Source organism: Esox lucius, chromosome 16 (assembly GCF_011004845.1).
Source record: "Esox lucius isolate fEsoLuc1 chromosome 16, fEsoLuc1.pri, whole genome shotgun sequence".
Lineage (NCBI taxonomy): Eukaryota > Metazoa > Chordata > Actinopteri > Esociformes > Esocidae > Esox > Esox lucius.
The window spans coordinates 16,035,309-16,060,793 of record NC_047584.1 but is presented as its reverse complement, the minus strand read 5'-3'; the positions used below and the strand labels follow the sequence as shown (position 1 = coordinate 16,060,793).

Below are 25,485 nucleotides of genomic sequence, written 5' to 3'. Positions count from 1 at the left end.
CTCCATTCAAAAGCAAACATTGTTGGATTGGATGTCTTATGCCTTGTTTACCATGTTTCTCAGTTCATTAGCTGAAAGTGCTTATAATCGATGTACTAAATCAAAAAAGGTTAAGACACTCAGATGTCTCTGTATGTGTGATTTTTTGAGTGTGTGTATGTAGGAACGAATGAGAGCAATGTACACATGCTGTTTGAAATAAAAAAATAATTTCTGTACATAGAAATAGGAAAAGAGAGATAATAATAATCTCCAGTTTGTGTACCAGACCTCATTTATCCTGAGCCAACATGAAGTTGGGTACATTAGGTCATTGTGGAAGTCACGGCTGCCCATTATACATGTCCTTCCAACATTTGTCAAAGCCAGACTTCACAACCATGAATATAATTCAACATACAACCCTGCTGCCAAAAAAAAGTTGGCATCCCACACGGAAGGATTATATATTGACATATATTGCGAAAACATATATTTTTAATATGTGCCTATATATTTATTTAATATTTGCTAATATAGGTATAAATGTATGGCCATATATTTCATACAAATATTTAATATGTGTTTTTCCCTTCCTGCCGTTTCCCCAGGTGTCCTTTATGTTCCTGATTGTGCTCGTTGGTGTTTCCCACCTGGCAGTCATGAGTGCATCGCCTGACTGCTAAGGTGGACAAATCAGTGGACACTCTTCCTAATTGCACCACCTGTTCCTTTTTTCCTGTACCCAATCACATCACACATCCTCTGGTTTAAAAACCCAGTCAGTTGGTTCTCCCAGAGAGACTCTTTTGCTTTACCCCACATGGACATAGACACTCTTGAGATACATAACTTTATTTGATAGACAGACACTTTGTTCATTCATACATCACTTAGTTAAGCGCATACATCTCACTTTGTCCTGTTTTACCTGAGTATGTATTGCTGTGGTGTTTTATTTGGTGTTGTCTAGTCAATTGTTTGCTGTTTGCTGTTTAGTCCTTGTTCAACCTGTGTTTTGTTTGTACCTGTGTCCCTGGGAAAAGTTTTTGTATTTTGTTTAGCAAGTCGCCCTTGGGCACACAACCCATAGGAAAACTTTGTCTAAAAACAGTAGTTAGAACTGAGCGCCCTCTGTATTTGTGTATTGGTTAGTAGTCAGCTGAAGCTATTCTTGAGGCAGGCAAGTTCAGTTTAGGGGTGTTTGGACTATATTATTTTATTTCTTGGGTCCAGCTCAGCCCCTTTTATAATAAATGTTTTATGTTTGACGGTAGCTTTGGTTGTCTGTGTCGTTTGTACTCACTGTTCCTGTACACTACACCACTTTGTATGAGTTTTATGTTACGGGTCTCTGTACCATCCACCCTAGACTGCAAGAGCCACAGGGTTTGTAATACCTGTCATTTGTTCATTATGTTATCTATTTGTTTCTTTGAAGTACTTTTACAGAGAGGAATGGCATTCATGATACTCTGTTAAAATGTATGCATATTGTTTTTATATAGTGTTTTTTTAAATGGTAACTTGGAGTACAAAGTGGTTCATTATATTGAAACTGGAAAAAGGTGCTATATGCTGCTTGACCGTAACTGAAGTTCAAACTTTGGTGTATTTACTAAACATTTATCATTATGTTGTGACACAATGGCAGTTGTATGATACTGTGAATAAATGTCCTTATTAAATAAAGATGACTGACAATAAGCAGTTGTTTCTTTACATACATTTACAATGTATTTAATAGAAATTTTGGTAAATACATATTGTACAATTTACAAATCAGCTCTTGTTTGTAAAAGATAATAATTGTTTTTTCACAGTAATTAATGTAATGCAATAAGGCCTAGACTGGTGGTTATGTTGGTTTGCTCTCCATTTTGCCAACGATAATTAGTTAAACTCCCCGTAACAAGGAGATTCTCTGGAAAATGTCTTGAAGGTAAATTCCATGTGTTGATGAGAAATGCTTAAAGTTCTGCATATTCATATTTAATTATTTTAAAACATAATATTCAATGTTAAAATATATGATGCATTGTATTATGATATTGTGAGAAGCGCAAGTTATATAATTCATGAACATATTCAGTGCACATATACGTTTAGAGTGTAATTAAAAAAAAAAAAAACAGAATGACAAGATGTGCAAATCATTTAAACCCTATATTCAATTGAAAATAGTACAAAGACAACTTCAAATGTTTAAATTGAAAAATGTAATTGTCCCTTGAAACATTTAGAAATCTGATGCCAGCAATATGTTGAAAAAAAATCAGGGGCACAAAAAGACTGGAAAAGTTGTGTAATGCAAAAAAACCTCACAACTAATTAGGTTAATTGGCTACAGGTCAGTAACATGACTGTGTATAAAAATCCCAGAGAGGATAAGCCTTTCAGAAATAAGTATAGGGAGGGGTTCACCACTCTGTAAAAAAATTACATTTCTCAGTTTCAACATGTGATATGTTGCCTGTGTACTATCTTCTTTTTATGTGCTACACACTTCCTAAACTGCCTATTCTTTAATAAAAGCTTGAGAGATTAGAATCAACCACCAGTGCTGGTTCTAGGCAAACACACTAGGGGAGAGGGGACCCCAAATAAAATGCTTAGGGCCCTCAAAAAGCTAGAGCCAGTACTGTCAACTATCATATAATCACAGAAGGCTACTTTACTCTTCAGATGTAACGCCCCAGAATACTGAAAAAAAACAACAAAGAAAGAGCCTTAACCCTGTGCATCGCATGTAGATGTAATTCTGCGTTCTTCGTTATAATTGCAAGACACAAACGCCTTAAGATTTTTAAAGAATGTCACAGATTTAGTGGCTTGAATGAAAATTACTATGAACTGAACGTGTCTTGTGTCTAATGTGTTTGTAATACAGATGATTATCATGATGCTGCATAAATATTGCAAACAGATGCAATTTCATATTATGGCCACTAGATGTCATGCTCATTCTGCCTGTTTTTGTGGACCACGAGCGGCTGGAACACAAAGGGAGAATCATTAATAAGCCCTATGGAATGTTTTCTGTATCGCTATTTCTATTATTAAAAATCATTGAAATGGCCTACAGGAATGTCCCAGGGACGATTCAGTAGATGTTGGGTTTGTTTTTTTTGGGGTTCTCATAAGGAAATAAAAGAACGTCATATGTGATAATTAGTAGTGTATGATCTCTAGTTGAACAATAACATAGAGGTGAAGGATGCCTGTTGTTTGTGTCCTTGGTCCAGTAGATGGAGACGTGACTCATCTTTCAGGTATGTGGAAGACTGAATTCAGTCTAGCACATGGGCAGTAGCAGAAAAAGTAAAGGTAATTTTAGGAAAGTCCCACTTTGAAGATCTATTTAAATTGGACAATATCAAGACATCTAAACATGTCTGCTTAATTTGAGTGGATCCCTGAGACCTTCCTGATGTGTGACCCCTAAGGAACCTGTTGAGGAGTTACTGGTTGTGCTCCATTTCCTCAGTTGGGTGACGATGGTATTCAATCTGTGTGGGAGTGCTCTGGGTTGCCGTTAAATCTGTCTGTCACCAGGAAATTCAGGAGTTCCATGAACACGGACACGGCAGCTTATGACTTAAGGTAGGGGTAGACAAACTATTACAGCACATTCATAGATTAATTACATTAAATTTTTTCTGACTGTTGGACTATATTCTGACCAAATGTCGTCTATGCTTGTGTACTTTTTTTTAGGTCAACTGGTTGGCTATATCAACACAAGCAAGTCTTACGATAAAAAATGAACAGTACTGACTGTTACCCAGTGGATGATAACATGACAAAAGTCTTCCTCCCTGTCATGTATGGGATTATCTTTGCAGTGGGGCTGTTAGGTAACCTGACGTCTATCATCATCTACGTGGTCAGGTTACGCCCGTGGAAGATCAACAGCGTTATCATGGTGAACCTCGCCCTGGCAGACCTCCAGTATGTCCTGAGTCTGCCATTCCTAGTCCACTATTACATCACTGAAGACTGGAGCTTCAGTGACGCCATGTGTCGCGCTGTACGCTTCGGCTTCCACTTCAACCTGTACTGCAGCATCCTCTTCCTCGCTTGCCTCAGTGTCTGCCGTTACGTGGTGGTGGTTCACCCGCTGAGGGCCGTCCAGATGCAAAGGAAGCGTTGGGCTGTGGTGGTTTGCCTGGCTGTCTGGCTCATCGCTCTGTTAGAGGTAACCCCCATGGTGTTCATGTTGACTGTGGAGAAGACCGCGAACAACATCACGTCATGCATTGATTTTGCAAGTAACGATCCTCAAGATGTGTGGGTCTACAGCTGGCTACTCACAGTCGTGGGCTACTTACTCCCCCTAGTGGTGGTGTGCCTGAGCTACATTCAAGCTGCACGTGAACTGTCCACCGGGCCCCTCGAGGGCCGTATTTCCCGGGTGCGTGCCCGCAAGCTGTCTGTGCTAATTCTGGTGGTATTTGTGCTGTGCTTCACACCCTACCACATCCTCCGTGCCCTGAGGGTGTACACACAGATTGAAATCCCACATCCATTGCCCTGCGTAATGAGGAGGGGTGTATACGTAGCATACACCATATCTAGACCTTTGGCCGGGCTTAACACTTTCTTCAACCTGGCTTTGTACACACTGGCTGGAGACAAGTTCCACCGGGAGCTCCTTAACCTCCTCCGCTGGAGACCCAAGTTTCTCAAGTTTTTCAGGACTAAGAAATTCCTCATGGTGGAAGTAGTCAGTCAACCTGGCAGCGGAATCTCACTGACTAACCTGATGAAGATCTAAGTAAGAAATACCACATCACCTTTTATATGGATGCTTTATTTAATTTTAAAACACTTTGTTTTGTACAGCCTTACTTCCAGAATCATTAATTTAAGCCTCTCTTTGAGGAATTTAGGAGATTATGTTTAGTAACGCCTAGTTTTTGACAAGGGAACAATACACACCTACGTCTGATTTTGGGCCTGACAATATCATTATTTTCCCCACACCAACTTCCTGTTCAAACAGTCTTTGTGCACCTTTATCAGATTTTACCTTAGGGTGACTGTGAAAGCAAACATTACTTGTGTTGTTAAAATGTTTTGCCACAAACCTGGTTGTATTGACTGCATGATAGACAGAGCACAGCAGGCTGATCTTGTCATTAGTAGAACATATTCAGTATGAAAATTGTAGGTTTCACTTATATTTTTCTGGGTCAGCTTACATATAGTGTTAAATCTTGGCTGAATCACAATAATGTTAGCACGTTGAAATTAAATCAATGAAATAATATCACAATCAATGCTGGATTCACAATGAATGAGTACAAGCATTCCAGACACATGAAACTACCACAGATGCACTTGGAGTGGAGATGATGGAGGAAAAGCAAGGAAAATATATACTGGCTAATATTTAAAAAATATATATATCCAGGAACTCATGGGGATTTGAAGTTAAAAAGCTTTTAATGTGCTGGCTAGATGATCATAAAAAAACAAACAACAATATTGGACTCAGGAGTGGTCAGGTATAGAGGGAGCTCTTTCATAGTATTAAAGTGACCTCACAGTCTGTTCTGCATGAAGCCAGTAGTAAAAAACACAAGACTACCTAAATTATATAAATCATCAGGGAAACATTCTCAGAAGGAATTAAATTCAAGGCTGGAGGGAAATCAACAGTAGTCTTCAAGGACTGTCAATATTTGTTTACAAGTGAATTTTGTATCAGTGCTTAAGGGAAGAAAGGTATGTTTGAATATTGATTTAACTTGATTTTATAAAGCTCTATTTGTGTATCTGGACCCTATTTTTTCACAACAATTAACACAATAATAAATTAACAGATATTTCATATTATACATTTGTTTCTGTGTTCCTTATGCACAGTTGGCACATTTAGATGTAAGTTTGATGTCAGTCAAACTGCACAACAATGTAACTTTAATTTTAACTTGGCAATCCCGGGTAGTTAACAGGTTTGGGATAAACAGGTTATAGATAGCTATTGAGAGGTTAAGTAAAAATAACAAATAAGGATAAAAACAAGAAAAATGTGTTCAGCACAGGGATAATACAGGCTCATTTGAGTATGTGTCTGGAGCTCATATTGTCTACAGTGGATGCTTAGAATGTACAATGAAAACTAAAATGGGAGTGCATAAACTTGTTCATTAATTTAAGCACTAAGGTGCAGATTTTGCACCATGAGTGACTGATCAGGCTAGTGGAAATCATACAGTTAATTTTCTGTTTTATGTCTGATAAGTTATTGTATGTGTTTATTGGTATGAGTCATTTACCTTTCTCATACCACAGCTTTGAGGAGGATGAAAGCAGGATCTGTTGGGAGTCAGTTAGTTTTCTTGTGATGTGAAAACAGTTGTTCCAGACTTGATTAGAACTTGAAAGATTATGGTGCTCAGGGATTTCATAACTTTTTAGCAATAAATAGAATTAGGTTTCTGATGCAAATTAATCTTCGATCATTCATTCAACTATTTACTGAACAATGTTGATATAGAGAAATGTCCCGCATAGAGGGAAGCTTGTCTCCTGCAAGTACTGTAATAGTCAAATCAGTGTCTGATAAGCACAGCAATATTACCTTACCTTTTTAGAGCTGAATAACAGGAAATGGAAAAAACAATAGTAAAGACAGGTAATATATACAATATATTACAATGAATATACAATATATCACCCCTCACATTTTTGCAAATATTTGATTATATCTTTACATGTGACAACACTTTAGAAATGACACTTTGCTACAATGTAAAGTAGTGAGTGTACAGCTTGTGTAACAGTGTACATTTGCTGTCTCCTCAAAATAACTCAACACATAGCCATTAATGTCTGAACCGCAGGCAACAACAGTGAGTACACAACTAAGTGAAGATGTCCAAATTAGGCCCAATTAGCCATTTTCCCTCCCCGGTGTCATGTGACTCGTTAGTGTTGCAAGGTCTCAGGTGTGAATGGGGAGCAGGTGTGTTAAATTTGGTGTTATCACTCTCACACTCCCTCATACTGGTCACTGGAAGTTCAACATGGCACCTCAGGGAAAAGAACTCTCTGAGGATCAGATTTTTTTTATTGTTGCTGTACATAAAGATGACCTAGGCTATAAGAAGATTGCCAAGACCCTGAAGCTGGGCTGCAGCACGGTGGCCAAGACCATACAGCAGTTTAACAGGAAAGGTTCCATTCAGAACAAGCCTTGCCATGGTCGACCAAAGAAGTTTTGTGCACGTGCTCAGCGTCCAGAGGTTGTCTTTAGGAAATAGACGTATGAGTGCTGCCAGCATTGCTGCAGAGTTTGAAGGGGTGGGGGGTCAGCCTGTCAGTGCTCAGACCATACGCCGCACACTGCATCAAATTGGTCCTCATGGCTATCATCCCAGAATGAAGCCTCTTCAAAAGATGATGCACATAAAAGCCCGCAAACAGTTTGCTGAAGACAAGCAGGCTAAGGACATGGATTACTGGAACCATGTCCTGTCGTCTGATGAGACCAAGATAAACTTGTTTGGTTCAGATGGTGTCAAGCGTGTGTGGCAGTAACCAAGTGAGAAGTACAAAGACAAGTGTGTCTTGCCTACAGTCAAGCATGGTGGTGGGAGTGTCATGGTCTTGGGCTGCATGAGTGCTGCCAGCACTGGGGAGCTTCAGTTCATTGAGGGAACCATGAATGCCAACATGTACTGTGACATACTGAAGCAGAGTATGATCCCCTCCCTTTGGAGACTGCCACAGAGCAGTATTCCAACATGATAACGACCCCAAACACACCTCCAAGACGACCACTTCCTTGCTAAAGAAGCTTAGGTTAAACGTGATGGACTGGCCAAGCATTTCTCCAGACCTAAACCCAATTGAGCATCTGTGGGGCATCCTCAAACGGAAGGTGGAGGAGTGCAAGATCACTAACATCCACCAGTTCTGTGATGTCGTCATGGATGAGTAGAAGAGGACTCCAGTGGCAACCTTTGAAGCTCAAGAGGGTTCAGGCAGTGCTGAAAAATACTGGTGGCCACACAAAATATTGACACTTTGTGCCCAATTTGGACATTTTCATTTAGGGGTGTACTCACTTTTGTTGCCAGCGGTTTAGACATTAATGGCTGTGTGTTGTGTTATTTTGAGGGGACAGCAAATTTACTCTGTTATACAAGCTGTACACTCACTACTTTATATTGTAGCAAAGTGTCATTTCTTCAGTGTTGTCACATGAACAAATATAATCAAATATTTGCAAAAATGTGAGGGGTGTACTCACTTTTGTGAGATACTGTATGTACTTAAATAAGATCAGCACTTTACAATAATCATGTTTGATTATTTGTTTTTCTAAATGGTTGAAATTAGGGTTGACAAATGTAATATTTGTATGCTATTGTCCACAAATATTCAGCACACATCTAAGAAGCATGTATACCTAGTAGACATTAAAATGATACTTAAAAATATATTGATATTTAAGCATGACGTTAAGGAATCAGAGTTGGGGATAGCTTCCTCAATAGAAAACGTCTGTAGTTAATCACAATTAATCACAATTTTAGAATGTATTCAAATGTGGTCCTAAATAAACAATGTTCTGTAAAAAAAAATCTGTGAATTATGTCGAAGACTTTACATTTTATTGTAAACTATGGACATTGCTTGATTTTAAATTAAATAAGTGCAGGAGCTGTCTTTTTCCAAGTTGCTCCATTAGAACAGGGTATGTCATGGCTCTTAAATGACTCCCTTCAAATAATCACAATGACTGGCAGAATCTATTGGGGTCCAATGTAAATCTAAATAGAAAGTTGCTGGTCTATGATCCAAAAGATCTACCATCTTCTACCGTTGTGCTCTTCATCAAGGCACCAATTTCAATAACAACTATGTTAGGATTCTGTATAAAACACCCATCAGCCACTGTATCAGGAAAGCTGCAGACATGTTATCCAACACTGAATCACACCTATGCCTTCTTGAAAACATAAATCCTTAGATTTTTAGGCTAAAATGTGGTTGGTATGGGGTTTAGGTCAGGGCCTGCAAACAAGTATCTTTTTAATAGGTGTTTGGCCATAGTTAAATATGTGTCTTTATTAAAAGATTTCCAAAGGCCACAATGTTTGGCATAAGGTAACAAGGTAGCCAGAGATGTTTATATACATACATTAATCAGGGTCAGATATGTAATTTATTTATGCTCAGCATTGAAGTTGTCGTTTATTAAATTCTATTATGTTCTAGTGGAAATGCGACTGGCAACAAAATTAATGTCTAGTTTATGCTAGCAACAACATAAAATAACTTACCATGCTAAAAGCAAGGTGCACACAAGGTGTCTAGGGATCAGTTTCAGAAAAGGATCAGAGGCACACCTGTTAACATGATTCACGACATGAATGTGAAGGCTACTCTACATTGTTATATGGAAAAAAGCTTATGTGAAGCGCTCTCAACCATTCCAGCACAAGTCAAGTGCCATATAAAGTTACCTATATACTGCTGCAAATGAAAGTGACAGCTCCCGCCAAATTCAAGCACTAATTACGGTTCTGAGGCTCAAAAAAAGAAAAATGTGTATCAATCTGTCCAGTTAGGAAGCATAATTGTTTGTGAATCAAAGTCACCTGTTTTGGTGCAAATGAAAGTGACAGCAGTTGCACTGGAAGTGCAACAGCAAGACAACCCCCATAAAGGGAATCATTTTGCTAGTGTCCTTGTCACTACTGGTAGTTTGAGGAAGTGCCTGCAGCTCATTCAGGTTGCACAGGTAATCCAGCTCCTTCAGGATGGCACACTCATAGATGCCGTCACAAGAAGGTTTGCTGTGTCTCCCAGTATAGTCTCAAGAGCATGGAGGAGATACCAGAAGAGCACAAGTATACGCAAGGAGAGGTGGACCGGGCCATAGAATGGTATATACCCAGCAGCAAGACTGGTATCTGCTCCATTGTGTGAGGAGGAGCAGGAGGAGCACTGTCAGAGCCATTCAAAATGACTTCCAGCTTGCTACTGGTGTGCATCTTTCTGAAAAAAACAGGGTTGTAGAATTAGGGGGGATGGGGGGTAATTACAGACAGGTCTGCGCGACCCCCCTGGAAAAGAGTGAAAATCCTGGGATCCATTGACCCTGACCCCCAATAAACAATACAAACCTACTCTGTTACCAACCTACTCTGAACCAAACTGTCAGAAACAGACTCCATGAGGGTGGCATGAGCTCCTCTAGTGGGACCTGTGCTCACAGCCCAGCACTGTGCAGCTTGATTGGCATTCACCAGAGAACACCAGAATTGGCAGATCCGCCATTTGTGCCCCGTTCTCTTCACAGATGATCGTCCTCAAGTCGAGGTTCACACTGAGCACATGTGACAGATATGAAAGAGTCTGGAGACGCCGTGGTGAACGTTATGCTGCCTGCAACATCATCCAGCATGACCGGTTTGGCGGTGGGTCAGTGATGGTCTGGGGAGGCATGAACTTGAAGGGTTGCACAGACCTCCATGTGCTATCCAACAGTACCCTGACTGCTGTTAGGTACCGGGATTTAATCCATCAGACCTTACGCTGGTGCAGTAGGCCCTGGGTTCCTCCTTGTGCAGGACAATGCCAGCCTCATATGGCCAGAGTTTGTAAGCAGGTCCTGGATGACGAAGGCATTGATGCCATCCACCGTCTCATGCCCAGATGTTGTAAGGAGTGCATACAGGCATGTGGGGGCCATACACACTACTGAGTCACATTGAGTTGTCGTGATTAAATTCATGCAAGTTGGAACAGCCTGTGATTTTAATTGTTTACTTTGATTTTCTGTGTGAGTTTGAATCCAGCCCTCAATCGGTTGGTGATTTTGGTTTCCATTCACCGTTATTACGTCATTTTGTTCTCAATTAATTACACAATGTGCAGTAAAGATTTTGATCTTTAACATATTTTATATGTAGAGACCCAACATGTGATTTAGATGTTTCCTTTTTTTTTTTTTAACAGTGTAGATACATAGAAAGAGGGGATGTATATACAAAAGCTTAGTTTTAAAAATGGGACAATTTAAATATTGGGACATTTAAGTTTTATGCAAAACATGTCACACAGACCAATACACAAACAATGCTAATCACTAATGTAAACAGGTTGAAGTTCATATTTACAGTGCATAGTCTACTGATGAAGAAAAGTTTGGGTAGTTTGCGACTTGGACAAAGCTGGTACGTGCAGAGAAACATAAAACACATTTTAAAGGTCAAGTTATCATGAAAGTGTTTCAGTGTCCTTCAATAAAATGTTTAACTTTACCAATAAATCTATACCAATGATTCCAAGCAGAAAAGAGTCATATCTGTTCTAGTTATTTATTTATTTATAATGTCCGATGGAGTATTCACCCAACTTTGCATACCTGACAAAGAAAATTGCTGATATTGTATGATACTTGTCATTAAGACTGTCCATTTTTTATACACAATAATTTGGACAGAACATACAGAATAATACATTTAAAAAGTTCTTCTTAGACACCACTCCCAAGGCTGATGTTAAATATAACATTTTTCCTTTTAGACAAAACTCCCTTTATTCCCGTAAATAAATGCAATATTATTTGTTCTTCAAAGATGTGCACTTTTAGGTTGAGTGGCAGTTGAAGTTTATTCAAATCACTCTTTTATAACATGTCATGTCACAGGGCTGTGAGTATGGCAGTACCTATTGTGACAGTTCCCTTTCAGGCTCCAATTTATCACTTAATTTACACTGTGGTCTGATATGGATAATAGGTTTGAAACGTTCATTTCAGACTTTCCATATGTTGCATCAATATACACACCACACTACTGAGCATATAAGAATTACATGACTATAAGCTGAGTTTTCTTCACAGCACATTCCAACCTTCAGGAGTAAATTCAACAAAAAAAGGATTTGGATTATAATGTTTGATTTGAAAAAGCTTGGGTAATGTATTACACTGTGTTGACTTATTCAAATTGCAGGCAAATTTGTGATCAATATACAATGATGAAACACACACACACACACCCATGCCTACCACTCTAATAATTTATTGGCTCCAATAATTACTTTGAACTCAAAGGAACAGTAACCTGTAAACAATTTCTGCCTATTCTTGGATACAAATGCACTTTCAGCAGATTCTTCTTTTTTTAGACCAACAGCTAATCTGGACCCGTGATACCAAACCAAATAGTGATAATGGTTACATTACAGTGTGAAAACACTGGATACATGAACTTAAACAACATAAACATTTAAACTCATATGTTAAGGTTATTTCTCAGTGATGAAGCAGACCTTAATCTTCTGAAAATAAATCAAGTACAAACAGGATTAAAAACATGTTTTTAACAAAGCAGCAGCAAATGTATATTTTCATGAAAATATTGTCAATGGAGAGTTCACATTTTCATAACAGAATAATAGCATATACAATATGTAATCTATAATGAAATCCACACAGCCATCCCCACTCCATTCATTAAACCCTAACCGGTACACCAATCTTCTTTTTATTACTTTCATGTTCCTTTAATGTTCATTCAGAGGTTACCTACATTTGAGAATGGGGGATCAAACAGAAAGGAGATACCTTTATGATACATTTTCTCTCTATTTTAAAGGATTGTTCTGTTTGAGCCAGTCAGGTCATCTTCGACTGGCATTCTGCTGCCATTTGAACGCCGCTCACAGCTCACAATGCCGTTGGCGTGGGCTCCACAAACATGTAAAACCACAGAGTGTGACGGGGCAAAGGGCGAGGGACGAATGCCGAGCGCCTCATTGACATTCAGTCCACAACAACCCTGCCGCCCTGCCTCCTCACCTGCCATGTTTACCTTCACTGGTTATCTCAACCTTCTGGAGGGGACAACTCAAACAATCCAGGCTTAAAATGTGGGACGTTTGTTTGACTTGAGTTCCTTCCATTTGTAATATGAATGCTGAATGTGGTAAGTATTTGCTTAATCGTAATCCTCTTTCTGTAAGTCTGTGATTAACTTCACATTCCAACACACAGATGGTAGCTGAATCACAACAGTAATGGAAACCTATTTAAAGGTCCTGCATGTAGATAAACTCTATGGAATATTGCACCCTAGAAAAGCCTGTGTTGCTTCAATAAAAAAAGAAAAATCAACCACAACTATAGACTATTTGGTTAAGAAAATGACATTATTGAAACTGCCATGATAAAATTAAATTAAATACATGGTATCTTATTTTCTGTGAAATTGTCAATTTCAAGTTCCCATTTATAAAACATCTGTCTGAAAAAAAATAAAAACACATGAGCAAGTGTACTTTGGCTCTCATCTTTTCTTTTGGAAATAACTTTCCATCCTCAAACTGTTTTTCAAATATAATAAGGACACAGGACATGCAAGAATCAGCACTTGTATCGGTTTCTCTTGAACTACCTTTGAACTACTATATTCTTGCAAGTTGATCCACCCTTTGACATTGAGAGTCCCAATAATAAAGTCATTACAAGCAGCATCTTTTGATTGTGTCTTTGAGCTTAATTTACTGCCCTTAGAGTTCTCACAATCTGCATGATAATAAATAACCATAGCTAAGAGAAAGGACAGTTAGGGAGCGCCAAAACAAACCATTGGAAATAAATCAATGAGACCATCTATTAGAGGATGTAAGACACCAAAGGGCACTCCAAGCAAAGCTGCTGCCAGACGGACTCACAGACATTGCAGTTTCCTGACCTGAAAGAAACTTTTACAGCTCACACTGAAGCTGAGAAACAGGGGTGGCTAAAGATAGCGATACTAGACAGAAATAGATAGACAGAGATGGAGACTGACAGAGAGAGAAAGCTGTTAGGGAGTGGTAGAGAGGGAGTGAGGATGGATGAGAGACAGTGACAGACCATGTAAGGCTGCTCTGTAGGCGATCACCAGTGACCTCTGTGTGTGTGTTTGTGAGTGTGTGTGTGTGGTCAGGAGTGTGACTTCACCACCGGGCCACCTGGCTGGTGTAGTCTTCTGTGGTAGAGGCAAGCTCGCCCCTGCCTCCTTCCTCGCCACTGTCCCCTCTGCGTTTTAGGAGTGAGGTCCTGCTTTGTTCCCGCTGCTCCCGGAGCCAACGGCGCTCTTCGCGCCTCTTCAAGCGCTCCTCCTGGTGCTCGCGCTGGCGGGTGTACTGGAACCGCTGGAGGAACAGGTCCTTGGCGTACTCATACAGCTGCACATCCAGGTAGTTGAGCTCCTCGATGCGACGGCGCACTGCCTCGCTCAGGTCCACGTTGGCGGCGCGCGTGCTGTTGATCTGCGTGAAGGCGGCGATGAAGCGCAGGGTGAACGTCCGCTCGAACAGATACTGCGTCTTGCGCTGGAACTCGGTGAGGCCGTAGAAGGCCATGTTCTTCAGGTTGTTCATGGCGCTGCCCAGCAGGATGTGGTTGCGCTCGCTCTCGTTCATGGAGGACAGGTTGTAGCAGCCCACCAGGCTCAGGTCTGCCAGCATGCGCACCTGCCTGTTGTTGGCCAGGTTGGACGGGCAGTCCATGAATTCGGTCAGGGTGACGCCCGACCAGTCGTCCCCGGCGTAGCAGGTGGGCAGTTCGTCCTGCGTGGGCGAGCGTCCATCACACATGTGCAGTGAGGTCTTCCAGGTGGCCCCGCGCTGTACATGCTTCCACTCGCTGAGGTAGCGGGAGACAGGGTCACGTAGCATAGTGATGTAGTAGAAGTTCCTGCAGCCAAAACAAACAGTTACAGAGCTGTGAACACATCTTCATCACACGGGCTAACCTAGCATTGTATTGACAGATGGTGACTTTTGTGACAGTGTATCACACCTCGAATGCTAATTATCTACCACACTGAAACAGAGATGGTCAGTGGTCTTTTTGTTCCCCATAACATGAAAATGATTTATCGTGTCAATGGTAGGTGAACCCCGCCAGAGTAATGGGTGTTTTAGAAGTCCTCTGAGGTTATATTATTTGTTCATACTGACAACTATTCATGAGCATGCGTAGTCATTGGAAAGAGCCTGGAGCCCAAACCTAGTTTGTCAATGATGCGAATAAAGCATATCAGATCCATTCCTCAATGTCCAGGGTTATCCGAATGAGGATGAAGTGTTTGTGACGAGAGTTTTGTACTCATAATCAAGTGTTTTCCCCATGACTTCCACTGAGCTGCACCTGGAGAAGTTCTAGTATAACTTGGATGGAGAAGAGCTTTTAAAGAAATATCATTTTTCTACACATCGCTGCCTCCCCTGCAGGAGAAGGACTATGTCCTCAAATCTTGTAGGTCTATGGTAAGTCACTGGAAGAAAAATGAGGAAGCTTTACTTAAATGGAAAACATGGAGAATGTGCTGGAAGATGTAGTTCAGAGAGAAAACACTGTATAATGCTGTGTAGGACATACTACTGTACATGCAGGGATTGTATACAGTTTACAGTCCCTATTCAAGATCCAAATGACAACACATAAGAGTTACCTGATGTCTTGATATTTTGTCTCAACACAATGGCAAAGGAAGCTGTTTACACACATTCCACAGGATTTCTTTTAACAGCTTCAAGAAAAAAACATCAGACTCCCAAACAGTTAGGTATGTCCAGGCAAACAACAGCCTTAGAAAGAGAGCCCAGTGCTGGGAGGGGGCAGGTGTGGGTTGGAAGGCTCAGAGGTGATGTCCTCTGAGTGCCAGTGAATATTTAATGGGGTTATAATCGGATGTGATCCGGGAGGACAGAATGACCGGATAAAGTGGGATGTGCCGCTGAGACTTCACACTGACTCCAAAGCTGCTCTGCTTTTTAGGTACTCCGTAAACACACACACACACATATAAACACACATACAGGTAAATTGCATGAACATAGGTACACACACACATGCACTCAGGGTGCAGGACTGTTGACCTTTGGGGACCATAAAGCACTCTCTAGCCACTATTTCTAAGGATTCTGGGAAGGGTGTATTGTTCCTTGCATTCTGCTCAAACAGACATTTTATTTATGGGACCTGTCAGTTAAATCAGCCCTTGGTTTTGAAAAATAAGAGTGCTAAGATTATGACACTGCTAATCTCTGACCATAATCATATCATAAGAAAATACCATACACTACTAGTTTTTATTTAAAAAATCTACAAGACTTCACTTGAAGGCTTACAAACTTCGCTTCCAAACAGTCCCACACACAATAGGCACCAAAGATTACCAGAAAATATCTTTTGACAAATGGCACCTTTGCATGATAGGATAAAATTATTAAAGACAGATCGAATGTTATCATCGGATTGAATGGGCGTTATCAGTGGTTATCAGCCTCATAGATATGGGTCAGAAGGGGCTTGCTAGCCTACTGGTAGGCTCAGAAGGCTGTTATCATCCATTCGGATGGTTAATTTAGTATTTAGATAATTTAGTATTGATGAAATCATCACAGTTTAAAGGCTCTCATTTGAATGGTCTTACCTGTAGACTTACCCTAACCCTAACCTTAACCCATTTTAATGGTCTTACCTGTAGACTTACCCTAACCCTAACCCATTTTAATGGTCTTACCTGTAGACTTACCCTAACCCTAACCTTAACCCATTTTAATGGTCTTACCTGTAGACTTACCCTAACCCTAACCCATTTTAATGGTCTTACCTGTAGACTTACCCTAACCCTAACCTTAACCCATTTTAATGGTCTTACCTGTAGACTTACCCTAACCCTAACCCATTTTAATGGTCTTACCTGTAGACTTACCCTAACCCTAACCCATTTTAATGGTCTTACCTGTAGACTTACCCTAACCCTAACCTTAACCCATTTTAATGGTCTTACCTGTAGACTTACCCTAACCCTAACCCATTTTAATGGTCTTACCTGTAGACTTACTCTAACCCTAACCCATTTTAATGGTCTTACCTGTAGCAGCAACCTGAATTCGTCTGGGATTGGATCTGGAGTCTTCTTGTGTATTTATCCGTGATTTACCATGCAAATGGATAATAACAGCCTTCTGAGCCTACCATATCTATGAGGCTGATAACCACTGATAACGGCCATTCAATCCAATGATAACATTCAAACCGGGTGGTTTTTTTATGTATTCATCAGCAATGGGGTTATCACGTGCTGAATGAGAAAATTTTTCCGAAAATGTAGTCCAACAACGCTGTACCTTCCCCCGAGGTGTGTCACGTTCTTGGTATGAACGGAGGTGTGGTCTGTGGGTGGCATGAGGAGCCGAGCCCCCTTCTGTATTCTCCACCCCATGGTGAGATGGCAATGTGTCTCAGGCAGTAAGCTGTAATTACAACCCAGCTGACTGCATCTACATCCTGACACTTCTCAACCTCTTAGAGTAGGCCCGACACGGCTCTGGCTACAGCAGAGTGTAGACAGACGGACGCGTCCTCATTAGGCCTCAGGGACAAAAAACACATGCAGCAAGTGTTGCCTGAGCACGCCAACACGCTCAAAGGTCATCCATGTGCACCATCAGTGTCACGGAGCATCAGCATCAAAGTGGCCACATCACCATCTCCGAGGGTGAGAGGAGACTAACCCTGCATGCCACAGATGGACCTCAGACTGGAGATTGAATCAGCCCGGCGAGCTGCCTCCCTCTGTCCCAATCTCCATCCCTGCATCCTGCTTTAAGAGATAAACACAGGGATAAAATGCTGGGGATTTCACCCAGTTTTTTGTGTGTTGTCCTTTGGTATACAGTATTTCATTTAATGTATGTTGATACAAGCAAGAGACAACAGGTAATGAAGGCGAATAGAAAAAAAGATATAAAACAAGACCCAGTGCCACCCTCCTGCCAACAGGACCCTGTTTGATAAGGCTGTCATAGCATCTCTCTTTTCTTTTCAATAACAGTACTCCACGGCTCAATATATATCTCCTTAGACCCATGCGTATATGAGAGTTCTATGTTAGCAGTATCTATGAATGAGAAAGCCCACTGATGCCTTGATAAAGGTCCTGCCAACAAACCACAACCAACCAAGTCCGGGAAGCAATTTTTCACAAACAGTAAGGTTCAGGGGCCAGGGGGGAGCATAGCAAACAAATTCAACGACAAATTCTTTATGATTTCAACCCATTGTTTTGTTTTTGTGATTGGGTAATCAGAGAAAAAATAAGATATATAAAACCTTTAATTCGTCATCCGTCTCTAAAGCTACCAGGAGATAGTCACCTCTGCCAACAGTTTTCAAACCACTTAAAGTATTAAAGTTGAGAGGCCTGCTTAACCCCAGTTAATGACGGATCAATAATGCATGTGAAGCATATTGCATCTCAGTCAGCTCCAGAATGCTCATCTAAGAAGCAGGAGCACGACTTAACTGGAGTGGAGACTAACAACAGGACATTAACATGGAAGAGGAGTATAAGAGCATATGGTTTGGAATAAAGCTTGAGTGGATGCAATGCTGCTCAGATTAAATGATGGTTTAAACCTTTACTGGATCTGTGTACACTAGCTAACTGAAGAACTCACATTTATTGAATGTGAAGGAATTAAAATGCCTTATCTGATACAATGTTCTGATTTGTCTTAAACCACATTAACTACTAATAAAGATGTTTATATGGTGTTGACTTAAGATACTGTTTAATAGTCTTATTCACGGGCGTGTAGGAGCTAAGAACTTCATTATTTTTTGTTTTACAGGAACATTGCGCAATCAAGTCCCTGATACCAAACAAGTACCACTATGTTGCAGGATTCTTTCCCCAAAACCGGGCTAAAGACAACCCGCCAACCCGAAGACCAGCACATCAACGTTGGAAGAGTGGCACTGACTTGCTCCTTGTCTTTTTTCCACCACCTCCACCTTGGCCCCTCATAGGGACCCATCTGAGCAGAGAGTGTGCTACTATTCATCCAAGCCTGGGTCAGCTCAATGGCCAACAGGCTTTTAATTGACCGTAATTAACCTCAACGACAAGATTCCAGCCTGCTGCCCCTACATGATTGCCCAGCACTAAGGACAGTATACAGTACATTCATCACCATCATTTTCAGTAGGTTGGTTCAACTGACATCAACTGGAATCAGTGAAATGTGTGCAGAATGCCGTTGCTGATGCATGAATGTAGACTGACCAACCATAGTGGAGAACAAACCAGACCACAGATCTGTCCAACATTCTGTGCAGAATCTTGTTCTAAACCGCTCTGCACCTATTTGTATTTCTACCACTGTGTTCCTATAAATAAGTAATGCAGACCTTGTCCACAAACTGTATCAGCAAAGCCAACTGATCTCCTGAGTGTGGTTTAGAAGTCATTGTCTCATATCATTCCATTGGATTCACCCCCAATCTGCTACCCTGCTCCAAAAGCAGTATGTCTGGTTTTTGCTGCTTTAGAATAGCTTTTGATTGTATGTTTGAAATAGACAGGGAATGTGTTGTGTGTGGGAAGTTTAACGTCTGATTGTACGACTTATTAAACTTGCAGGACACCTGTTTCTGCCCTGCATCATGTAATAGAGATTAATATACAACTAATTCCTGTGGCCTTCACGGGAGAGGATTTTAATCAGGTGTGCTTGTGTTTCATCTTGGACCTGGCGAAGCCTCAAACCTACTGCTTTCTTGTTCTGAAGCTTGCTCACAGATGTGGCTTTTTCGGAGCCCAGAATTTCCCAGTCTGTTCTGTTACAATGGTAAAACCAAAGAGTTGTATCACAGCAAAAATGAAATCAAGTTTCAACATTTCAGGGCTTTAAATTATGTGAATATAATATTTGTCTGTCCCCTTTGACATGATTTAAAAAAAATCCTGTATGCTGTATTGCCATCTTTTAGCATTTTCTCAGGTTTGAAGAACATGTCTAGCATTGCTATCATTGTAGCAGAAGTCTCTGTCTGAACTTGACATATTATGCAAATGCCATTGTCCTTCCCTCTTGTCAATAATAGTTGTGACAAGCTTGACTTTACTCATACCAATCAATAACACTGTCCACAAAGCAAACTATATTACAGACAAAGCTAACTGTTTCAGTTTCTAATCTTTCAATGTCAAATATCCATCAAGCTTTGTGCCAGAGGAGATGTTCTGGAGATTACACCTCACTTGACTCTTGCCCTTTCCCTTGGCTCTCCACTCTGTTTCTCCTCCATGTCCTGTAGACATCAGCCCTCCCTCAAGATCCTAACATTTCCCCAAAAGGTTGTCAGATTAATCACACCTTCATGACTTAAGTTGTCTATTTCTCCCAGTAGCTCCTTCACTGCACTCTAAAAGTAAAAGGTTCACGGAGTATCCTATACTTTTAAACTGTGGGGAATACGTTCTTCAAGGATTTATGTCAAAGTCTATCGTAAAGAACTATTCATACTCGACACTTGAAAAACCAAATAAACAACCTACCCACTCAAACTTACTTCAATGTGAAGAAATCCTAAAGAACCCTCCAAGGTTCATTTTAGATTGTACACCACCTTGAATCTTTATCTCTCTACATTTACTACACTACCTTTAATATATCTGTCAGTCTACATTTACTACAGCACCTCTAATGTAGCAGTCCCCTTGCCTTTAATACACCACCTCTAATCTGTCTGTCCCTCTACTTCTAATCTTTCTGTCTCCCAGTCTCTCTCTTTCTAAGGAGTCACACACTGATAATAACAATTATAGAGCTTTTGTTCATGAATACACTAAAATAGAAAATGTCCCTGGAGGATCCGTAAGTACAGGGTTCTGCAAATTGAAACTTCTTAATGTTCTAAGACTGTCACGTCCTGGCTATGCCCCTAGCCATCTCTGTGCAGGGGTGGGGCCATAGTCAGGACCGGACAAAAGGTGGTGCCTCTAGGCACCTCTATCCAGTTTGGTCTCCCCAATTGGAGGCAGGTGTAGATCGTTGCCTCCAATTGGGGAACCTATTTATGTTCTATGTGTGGCCACACCCAGTGTGGGTGGAAGTGGTGGTACATTTTCAAAACAACGCGTGCGCAGACAATGATGTAGCTTATTGAGGTGACGGCGGTTTGGCACGGCTGTGTTGTGACTGGGTCAGCGATGGGCCATAGTGAAGGGGAGAGTGGAGCTGCTGTGGAGCATAGCGGTACAGGTAAGGGCAAGACAGGTAAGCATAAGGAGCAGGAAAGGGAAGGTAATGATAGGGGGTGGGAAAAGGCCGGACAGGGCAATGGAGGAAGAGGGGAACAAGAGACGGAAATTTGTCAGTATGGGTAAAGGTAATGGTGACAGGGGAGGTAAGAGTAGTGGGGAGGAAGAGCCGGGAGTAGATGAGATAGGTTTAGGGAACAAGGTAGTGCTGACGTTTGTGGAGGGTGGGGGTGTAGGGGGGATGAGTCCAATGAAACGGATGGCTGCAATCCACAAGGAGGTGGGTGAGGTGGTGGGGGCTAAAGTGGTGAAGGGTGGGGATTTGGTCATAGAGTGTAAGGATAAGGAGAAGAGAAATAGGGCCTTGGGGGTGAAGCAGGTAGGAGGTCGTAAGGTAGGGTCGAGCCGGGTGGAGACTCAGACAGGTAAGCAATGGGTCAAAGGGGTGATAACGAGGGTGGCTTTTAGTGTTGATAGTAGAGAAACTGAGGGTAATTTGAGGGGAGGCCGGCTTATGAAAGTACAAAGAATGCAAACAGCATAGTTATGGTGGTCATCCTGCAGTGGAATGATCGAAGCTTGTTGGCTAATGGACAGGAGTTCAAGCAATTTCCAGTGCAATTTCCAGACTTCCTGTTTGATTCCTGTTTTGTCAATTCAGGTGAGGGTGGGGACGGCGATGTCCAGGAAATTTGCTGTGGAGAATGGAACCCCTCAGGGGAGCGTGATCCGTCCAGTGCTGTTTTCTATAATGATTAATGATGTGTACTGTCGGGTTCAGCAGGGTGTAGGTAGGTCGCTGTATGCTGATGATGGGGCATTATGGAAGAGGGGTAGAAATGTTACGTATGTTGTCAGGAAGGTTTAGGAAGCGGTAGATGGGGTAGAAAGATGGGCAAGACAGTGGGGTTTTAGATTTCAGTGGAAAAGACAAAGGTGGTAATTTTCCCAAGGAGGAAGGTGGGTGATGAGGTTAAAGTTAAATTGTATGGGAAGACCGTGGAGAAGGTTGAGGTTTTCAGGTTTCTGGGTGTAGTCTTTGATGCCAGAATGACGTGGGGGGGGGGGGGGCACATTGAGAGGGTGGTGGTGAGGTGTAAGAAGGTTTGGAATGTCATGCGCTGCCTGACGGGGAAACATTGGGGGGCTAGTAGAGCTGCGTTGAGGACCATGTATGTGTTATTAATTAGATCAGTGGTGGACTATGGGTGTAGAGCGTATGGGTCAGCAGCAGTGAGCACTCTGGAAAGGTTGGATAGAGTGCAAGCACAGGGGCTTCGAGTCTGTAGTGGGGCATTTCAGACATCACCGGTATCAGCACTGCAGGTGGAGGTGGGGGAGATGCCATTACACTTGAGGAGAAGACAATTGTTGATAAATTACTGGGTTAATTTGCAGGGACATGGGGTTTAGCACCCTACAAAAGAGGTGTTGTTGGGGTGCTGGGAACACGGTGGGAGGGAGATCATGAGCTTTGGGTGGGTGGGGGATGCCCTGGCCAGAGAGGTAGGTTTCAGAGGGAGGAAATTTAGTCCGACAGTGGATTTAACATTAAGACCTCTTTGGGTGCTTTTGCCTCCAGTGGTGGATCTGGGAATATTGGAGATGGTGCGAGAGGATGGGTTGGGCCTCTGCTTTGCCGAGGTGGTTAAGAGGCACCTGGAGGGTGGGTACCCGGAGAGTGTTGTGGTGTTCACGGATGGTTCAAAGGACCCAGGGACGGTTCGGACGGGGGCAGCTTTTGTAGTTAGGGGTGTCACTAAAAGGGTTACGGATCACTTGGCGGTTTACACGGCTGAACTTTAGGCGGTGCAGTTAGCATTGAGGTGGGTGGAGGACACGAAGCCGGCTAGGGTGGTTATTTGCTCTGATTCATGTGAGGTGTTGGTTAGGTTGCAGTCTTTCAAGTCCACTAGGAGGCAGGACATTTTAAACAGGGTGTTAGAAGCGCAGGATAGAGTAAGAAGAGATGGGATGCAGGTCTCATTCATGTGGGTTCCGGCGCATGCTGGGGTGGCGGGAAATGAAGCAGCCGATAAAATAGCGAAACAGGCCCTGGTGAGGGAGGTGGTGGACGTGGTGGTGCCCTTGAGCAGGGCAGAGGCTAAGGTGGTGGTGTGGAATAAGGTGAGGAAGATGTGGCAGGACCAGTGGAATGTGGACACGAAAGGACGGCACTTGTTCCAGATACAGGGTGAGATTGGGAATGGAAGGAGGGCAGTTAGGAGTAGGACGGAGGAAAGGATTTTGACTAGATTGAGGGTGGGGCACTGTGGATTGCACGGCACACTACACATGATAGGGAAGCATCTGACTGGGTTGTGTGACTACTGTGGGGAAGTGGAGATGGTGGATCACCTCCTGAGGCAGTGCAGACTATGAGAGGGAAAGGGAGAGGTTGGAACAGGGTCTGAGGGCAGAGGGGGTGAACTTGGTGAGTATAGGATCTGTGTTGGGGAGGGGGTGTTCGGGTGCTGTGGTTAGGTGTCTGTTTGTGTTCCTGAGAGAAACTGGGTTGGCAGGGAGAATTTAGGTCCTCCCTGGAGCTGACCTACACTCCTTTACAATAGGTGGCGGTAATGCACCAATAACGTTGGATGCCAACCGCCGTTAAACCCCACAGAAGAAGACACCCGGTGTGGTTCATTTTGGTTTTGTTTGTGCTGGATGCCCAACATCATCAGTTGCTGCTATTGTTTCGTTTCTTTTCATTAAACATGGAGTACTTCTGCCCTTTCTTCTCTGCGCCTGTGTCCTACCACCACAACCGTGACAAAGACGAACCTTTTCAAAGGCTTTAAAAATGTCCTCAAATAATTTATATAGTATGGCGGACCAAAGAAGTCAAAATGAAATAAATATATAGGTAATCAAATGGTTAAATGAATTCATATTTTTTTTGTGGCACATTAATAACATATATATATACACACTTTTCAAATGCCACTTTTCTAAATAATGCTATGATATTTCATAATAATACATTGGAACACAGAATTAATTTCATGGTCAATTTCCAAATGTTATGTTGTTTATCATGATAAAAAGGGATATGTCAATCACTGCAAGCGGGGGTCTTTTGCAGCTGATTGGTTAATCCAGTTTGCATGCAAAGAGGATTGTGCAGAAATCACGGTTGTGCTTGAGGATAGCTTTTTAGCAAACTGGTATGAATACAGTTCAGGCAAAATCCCTGTTATTATGAGCCCATTCCAGTAAATAGCAATCGAAATGCTAAAACAAAGAAAAATGAAGGAAGTCACCTGCAGTGACATCGATGGGCCTGGGTTCCGGGCCTTCATTCTGGGTTCTATTACTGTTCTGCTAGCAGCAGAGTATTGTGCCACATAAAATAATGCATTCATTGAATAAATTATTTAATGAATTATATTCTAATTTATTTCATTTTGATTATTTTTGTCCTCCATAATAATCGGGTTCCCCCACAGTTCCAATTCAAAGAATGTCTGAAAGATTGTGCAAGAATGGTTTAAAAGACACAATTGCTATAAAATATATTTGCTGTATGGTTGACTAAAAGGAAACAAAACTCCAGCAGACAGTTTAATTTCACCGGGACAAACAAATTTAGTCCACTATACTCTATGCTTTGCCAGAGATTGCAGCTTGTTCCACCAGAAATCAATATAAGGGAGAATGTGATCCAGTGGATGCTGTTTCAGAAGAGGAGAAATCAATTTCCAATATAGAAAAATGTGCAGATGGTTTAGGACATTGTATTAGTTCTATCATACAGCCTGCAGTAAGTTGATCAATTACTATTTATTATTCATATTAGCAATTCTTATATGAGCATATTTTAAAATTGCACAGAAACAGAAGTTAATTGTGTTTCATTCTTGAAATACAACCCAGTCAATGCCCACAAGCAGAGGAAGTAATGCAGACACAAAGATAAGGCATCTTAGACAGGCAGCAACTCCATAAAGCTACAATATTGTACAATTCTCCTCATTTAACCCCAACCGCACCTTCTGTGTTCTCCTGCCAATACTGACTGCGTGTTTCTGTAGTCCCCCATCCCGACAATGGCAGGCTTTATCTCTCTACACCCTGATGTGATCTGGGTAGCATGTACTGTATGTGAGCAGCAGATCATCTCAGGCCCTAGTCTGTCAACAGCGGGACGTTATGGGGATATGGGTCTGCCGCTGGTGAAGCCCCAGGCTGAGATGCTACTTCGCTCAGCCTCAAGAGCACTTATCCACCTCATCCTGCAAACAACACTGCAATCCAAACACTGTGTTCACAACAGAGTACCGCGCACAGGAAACTGCAGGTAATCTGCATGGAAACATCGGGTTGATGCACAGGGCTGTGTGTGGTCCGCACATGTCGGCTGGCAAATCGTCAAGGGAGATGTACTCATTACCAGTCATTAGGAGAAATGTGAAAGGCGTTGTGTCTT

The 25,485-nt window shown here is 41.8% G+C and overlaps 2 protein-coding genes across 2 annotated transcripts in view; one reads left to right on the top strand and one right to left on the bottom strand.

Moving 5' to 3' along the window:
- Positions 1-3,505: 3,505 nt before the first annotated feature.
- Positions 3,506-12,694, top strand: LOC105024750 (2-oxoglutarate receptor 1). The gene is made up of 3 exons (XM_010894867.2): positions 3,506-3,582; positions 3,697-4,756; positions 12,606-12,694. The coding sequence occupies exon 2, from the start codon at positions 3,743-3,745 to the stop codon at positions 4,754-4,756; it is 1,014 nt and encodes a 337-aa protein (XP_010893169.2). The 5' UTR covers positions 3,506-3,582; positions 3,697-3,742; the 3' UTR covers positions 12,606-12,694.
- hs6st3b (heparan sulfate 6-O-sulfotransferase 3b) overlaps positions 11,323-25,485 on the bottom strand; it is a 106,441-nt gene continuing 92,278 nt past the window's right edge. The window contains exon 2 of the mRNA XM_010894866.3: positions 11,323-14,692. Within this exon, the coding sequence (XP_010893168.1) occupies positions 13,951-14,692 (742 nt within the window). The 3' untranslated portion in view covers positions 11,323-13,950. The remainder of the gene's footprint in view (positions 14,693-25,485) is intronic.

Bases quoted from the DNA above. Each gene is read 5' to 3' on its own strand.
- LOC105024750 (XM_010894867.2), top strand. From the start codon at position 3,743: ATGAACAGTACTGACTGTTACCCAGTGGATGATAACATGACAAAAGTC.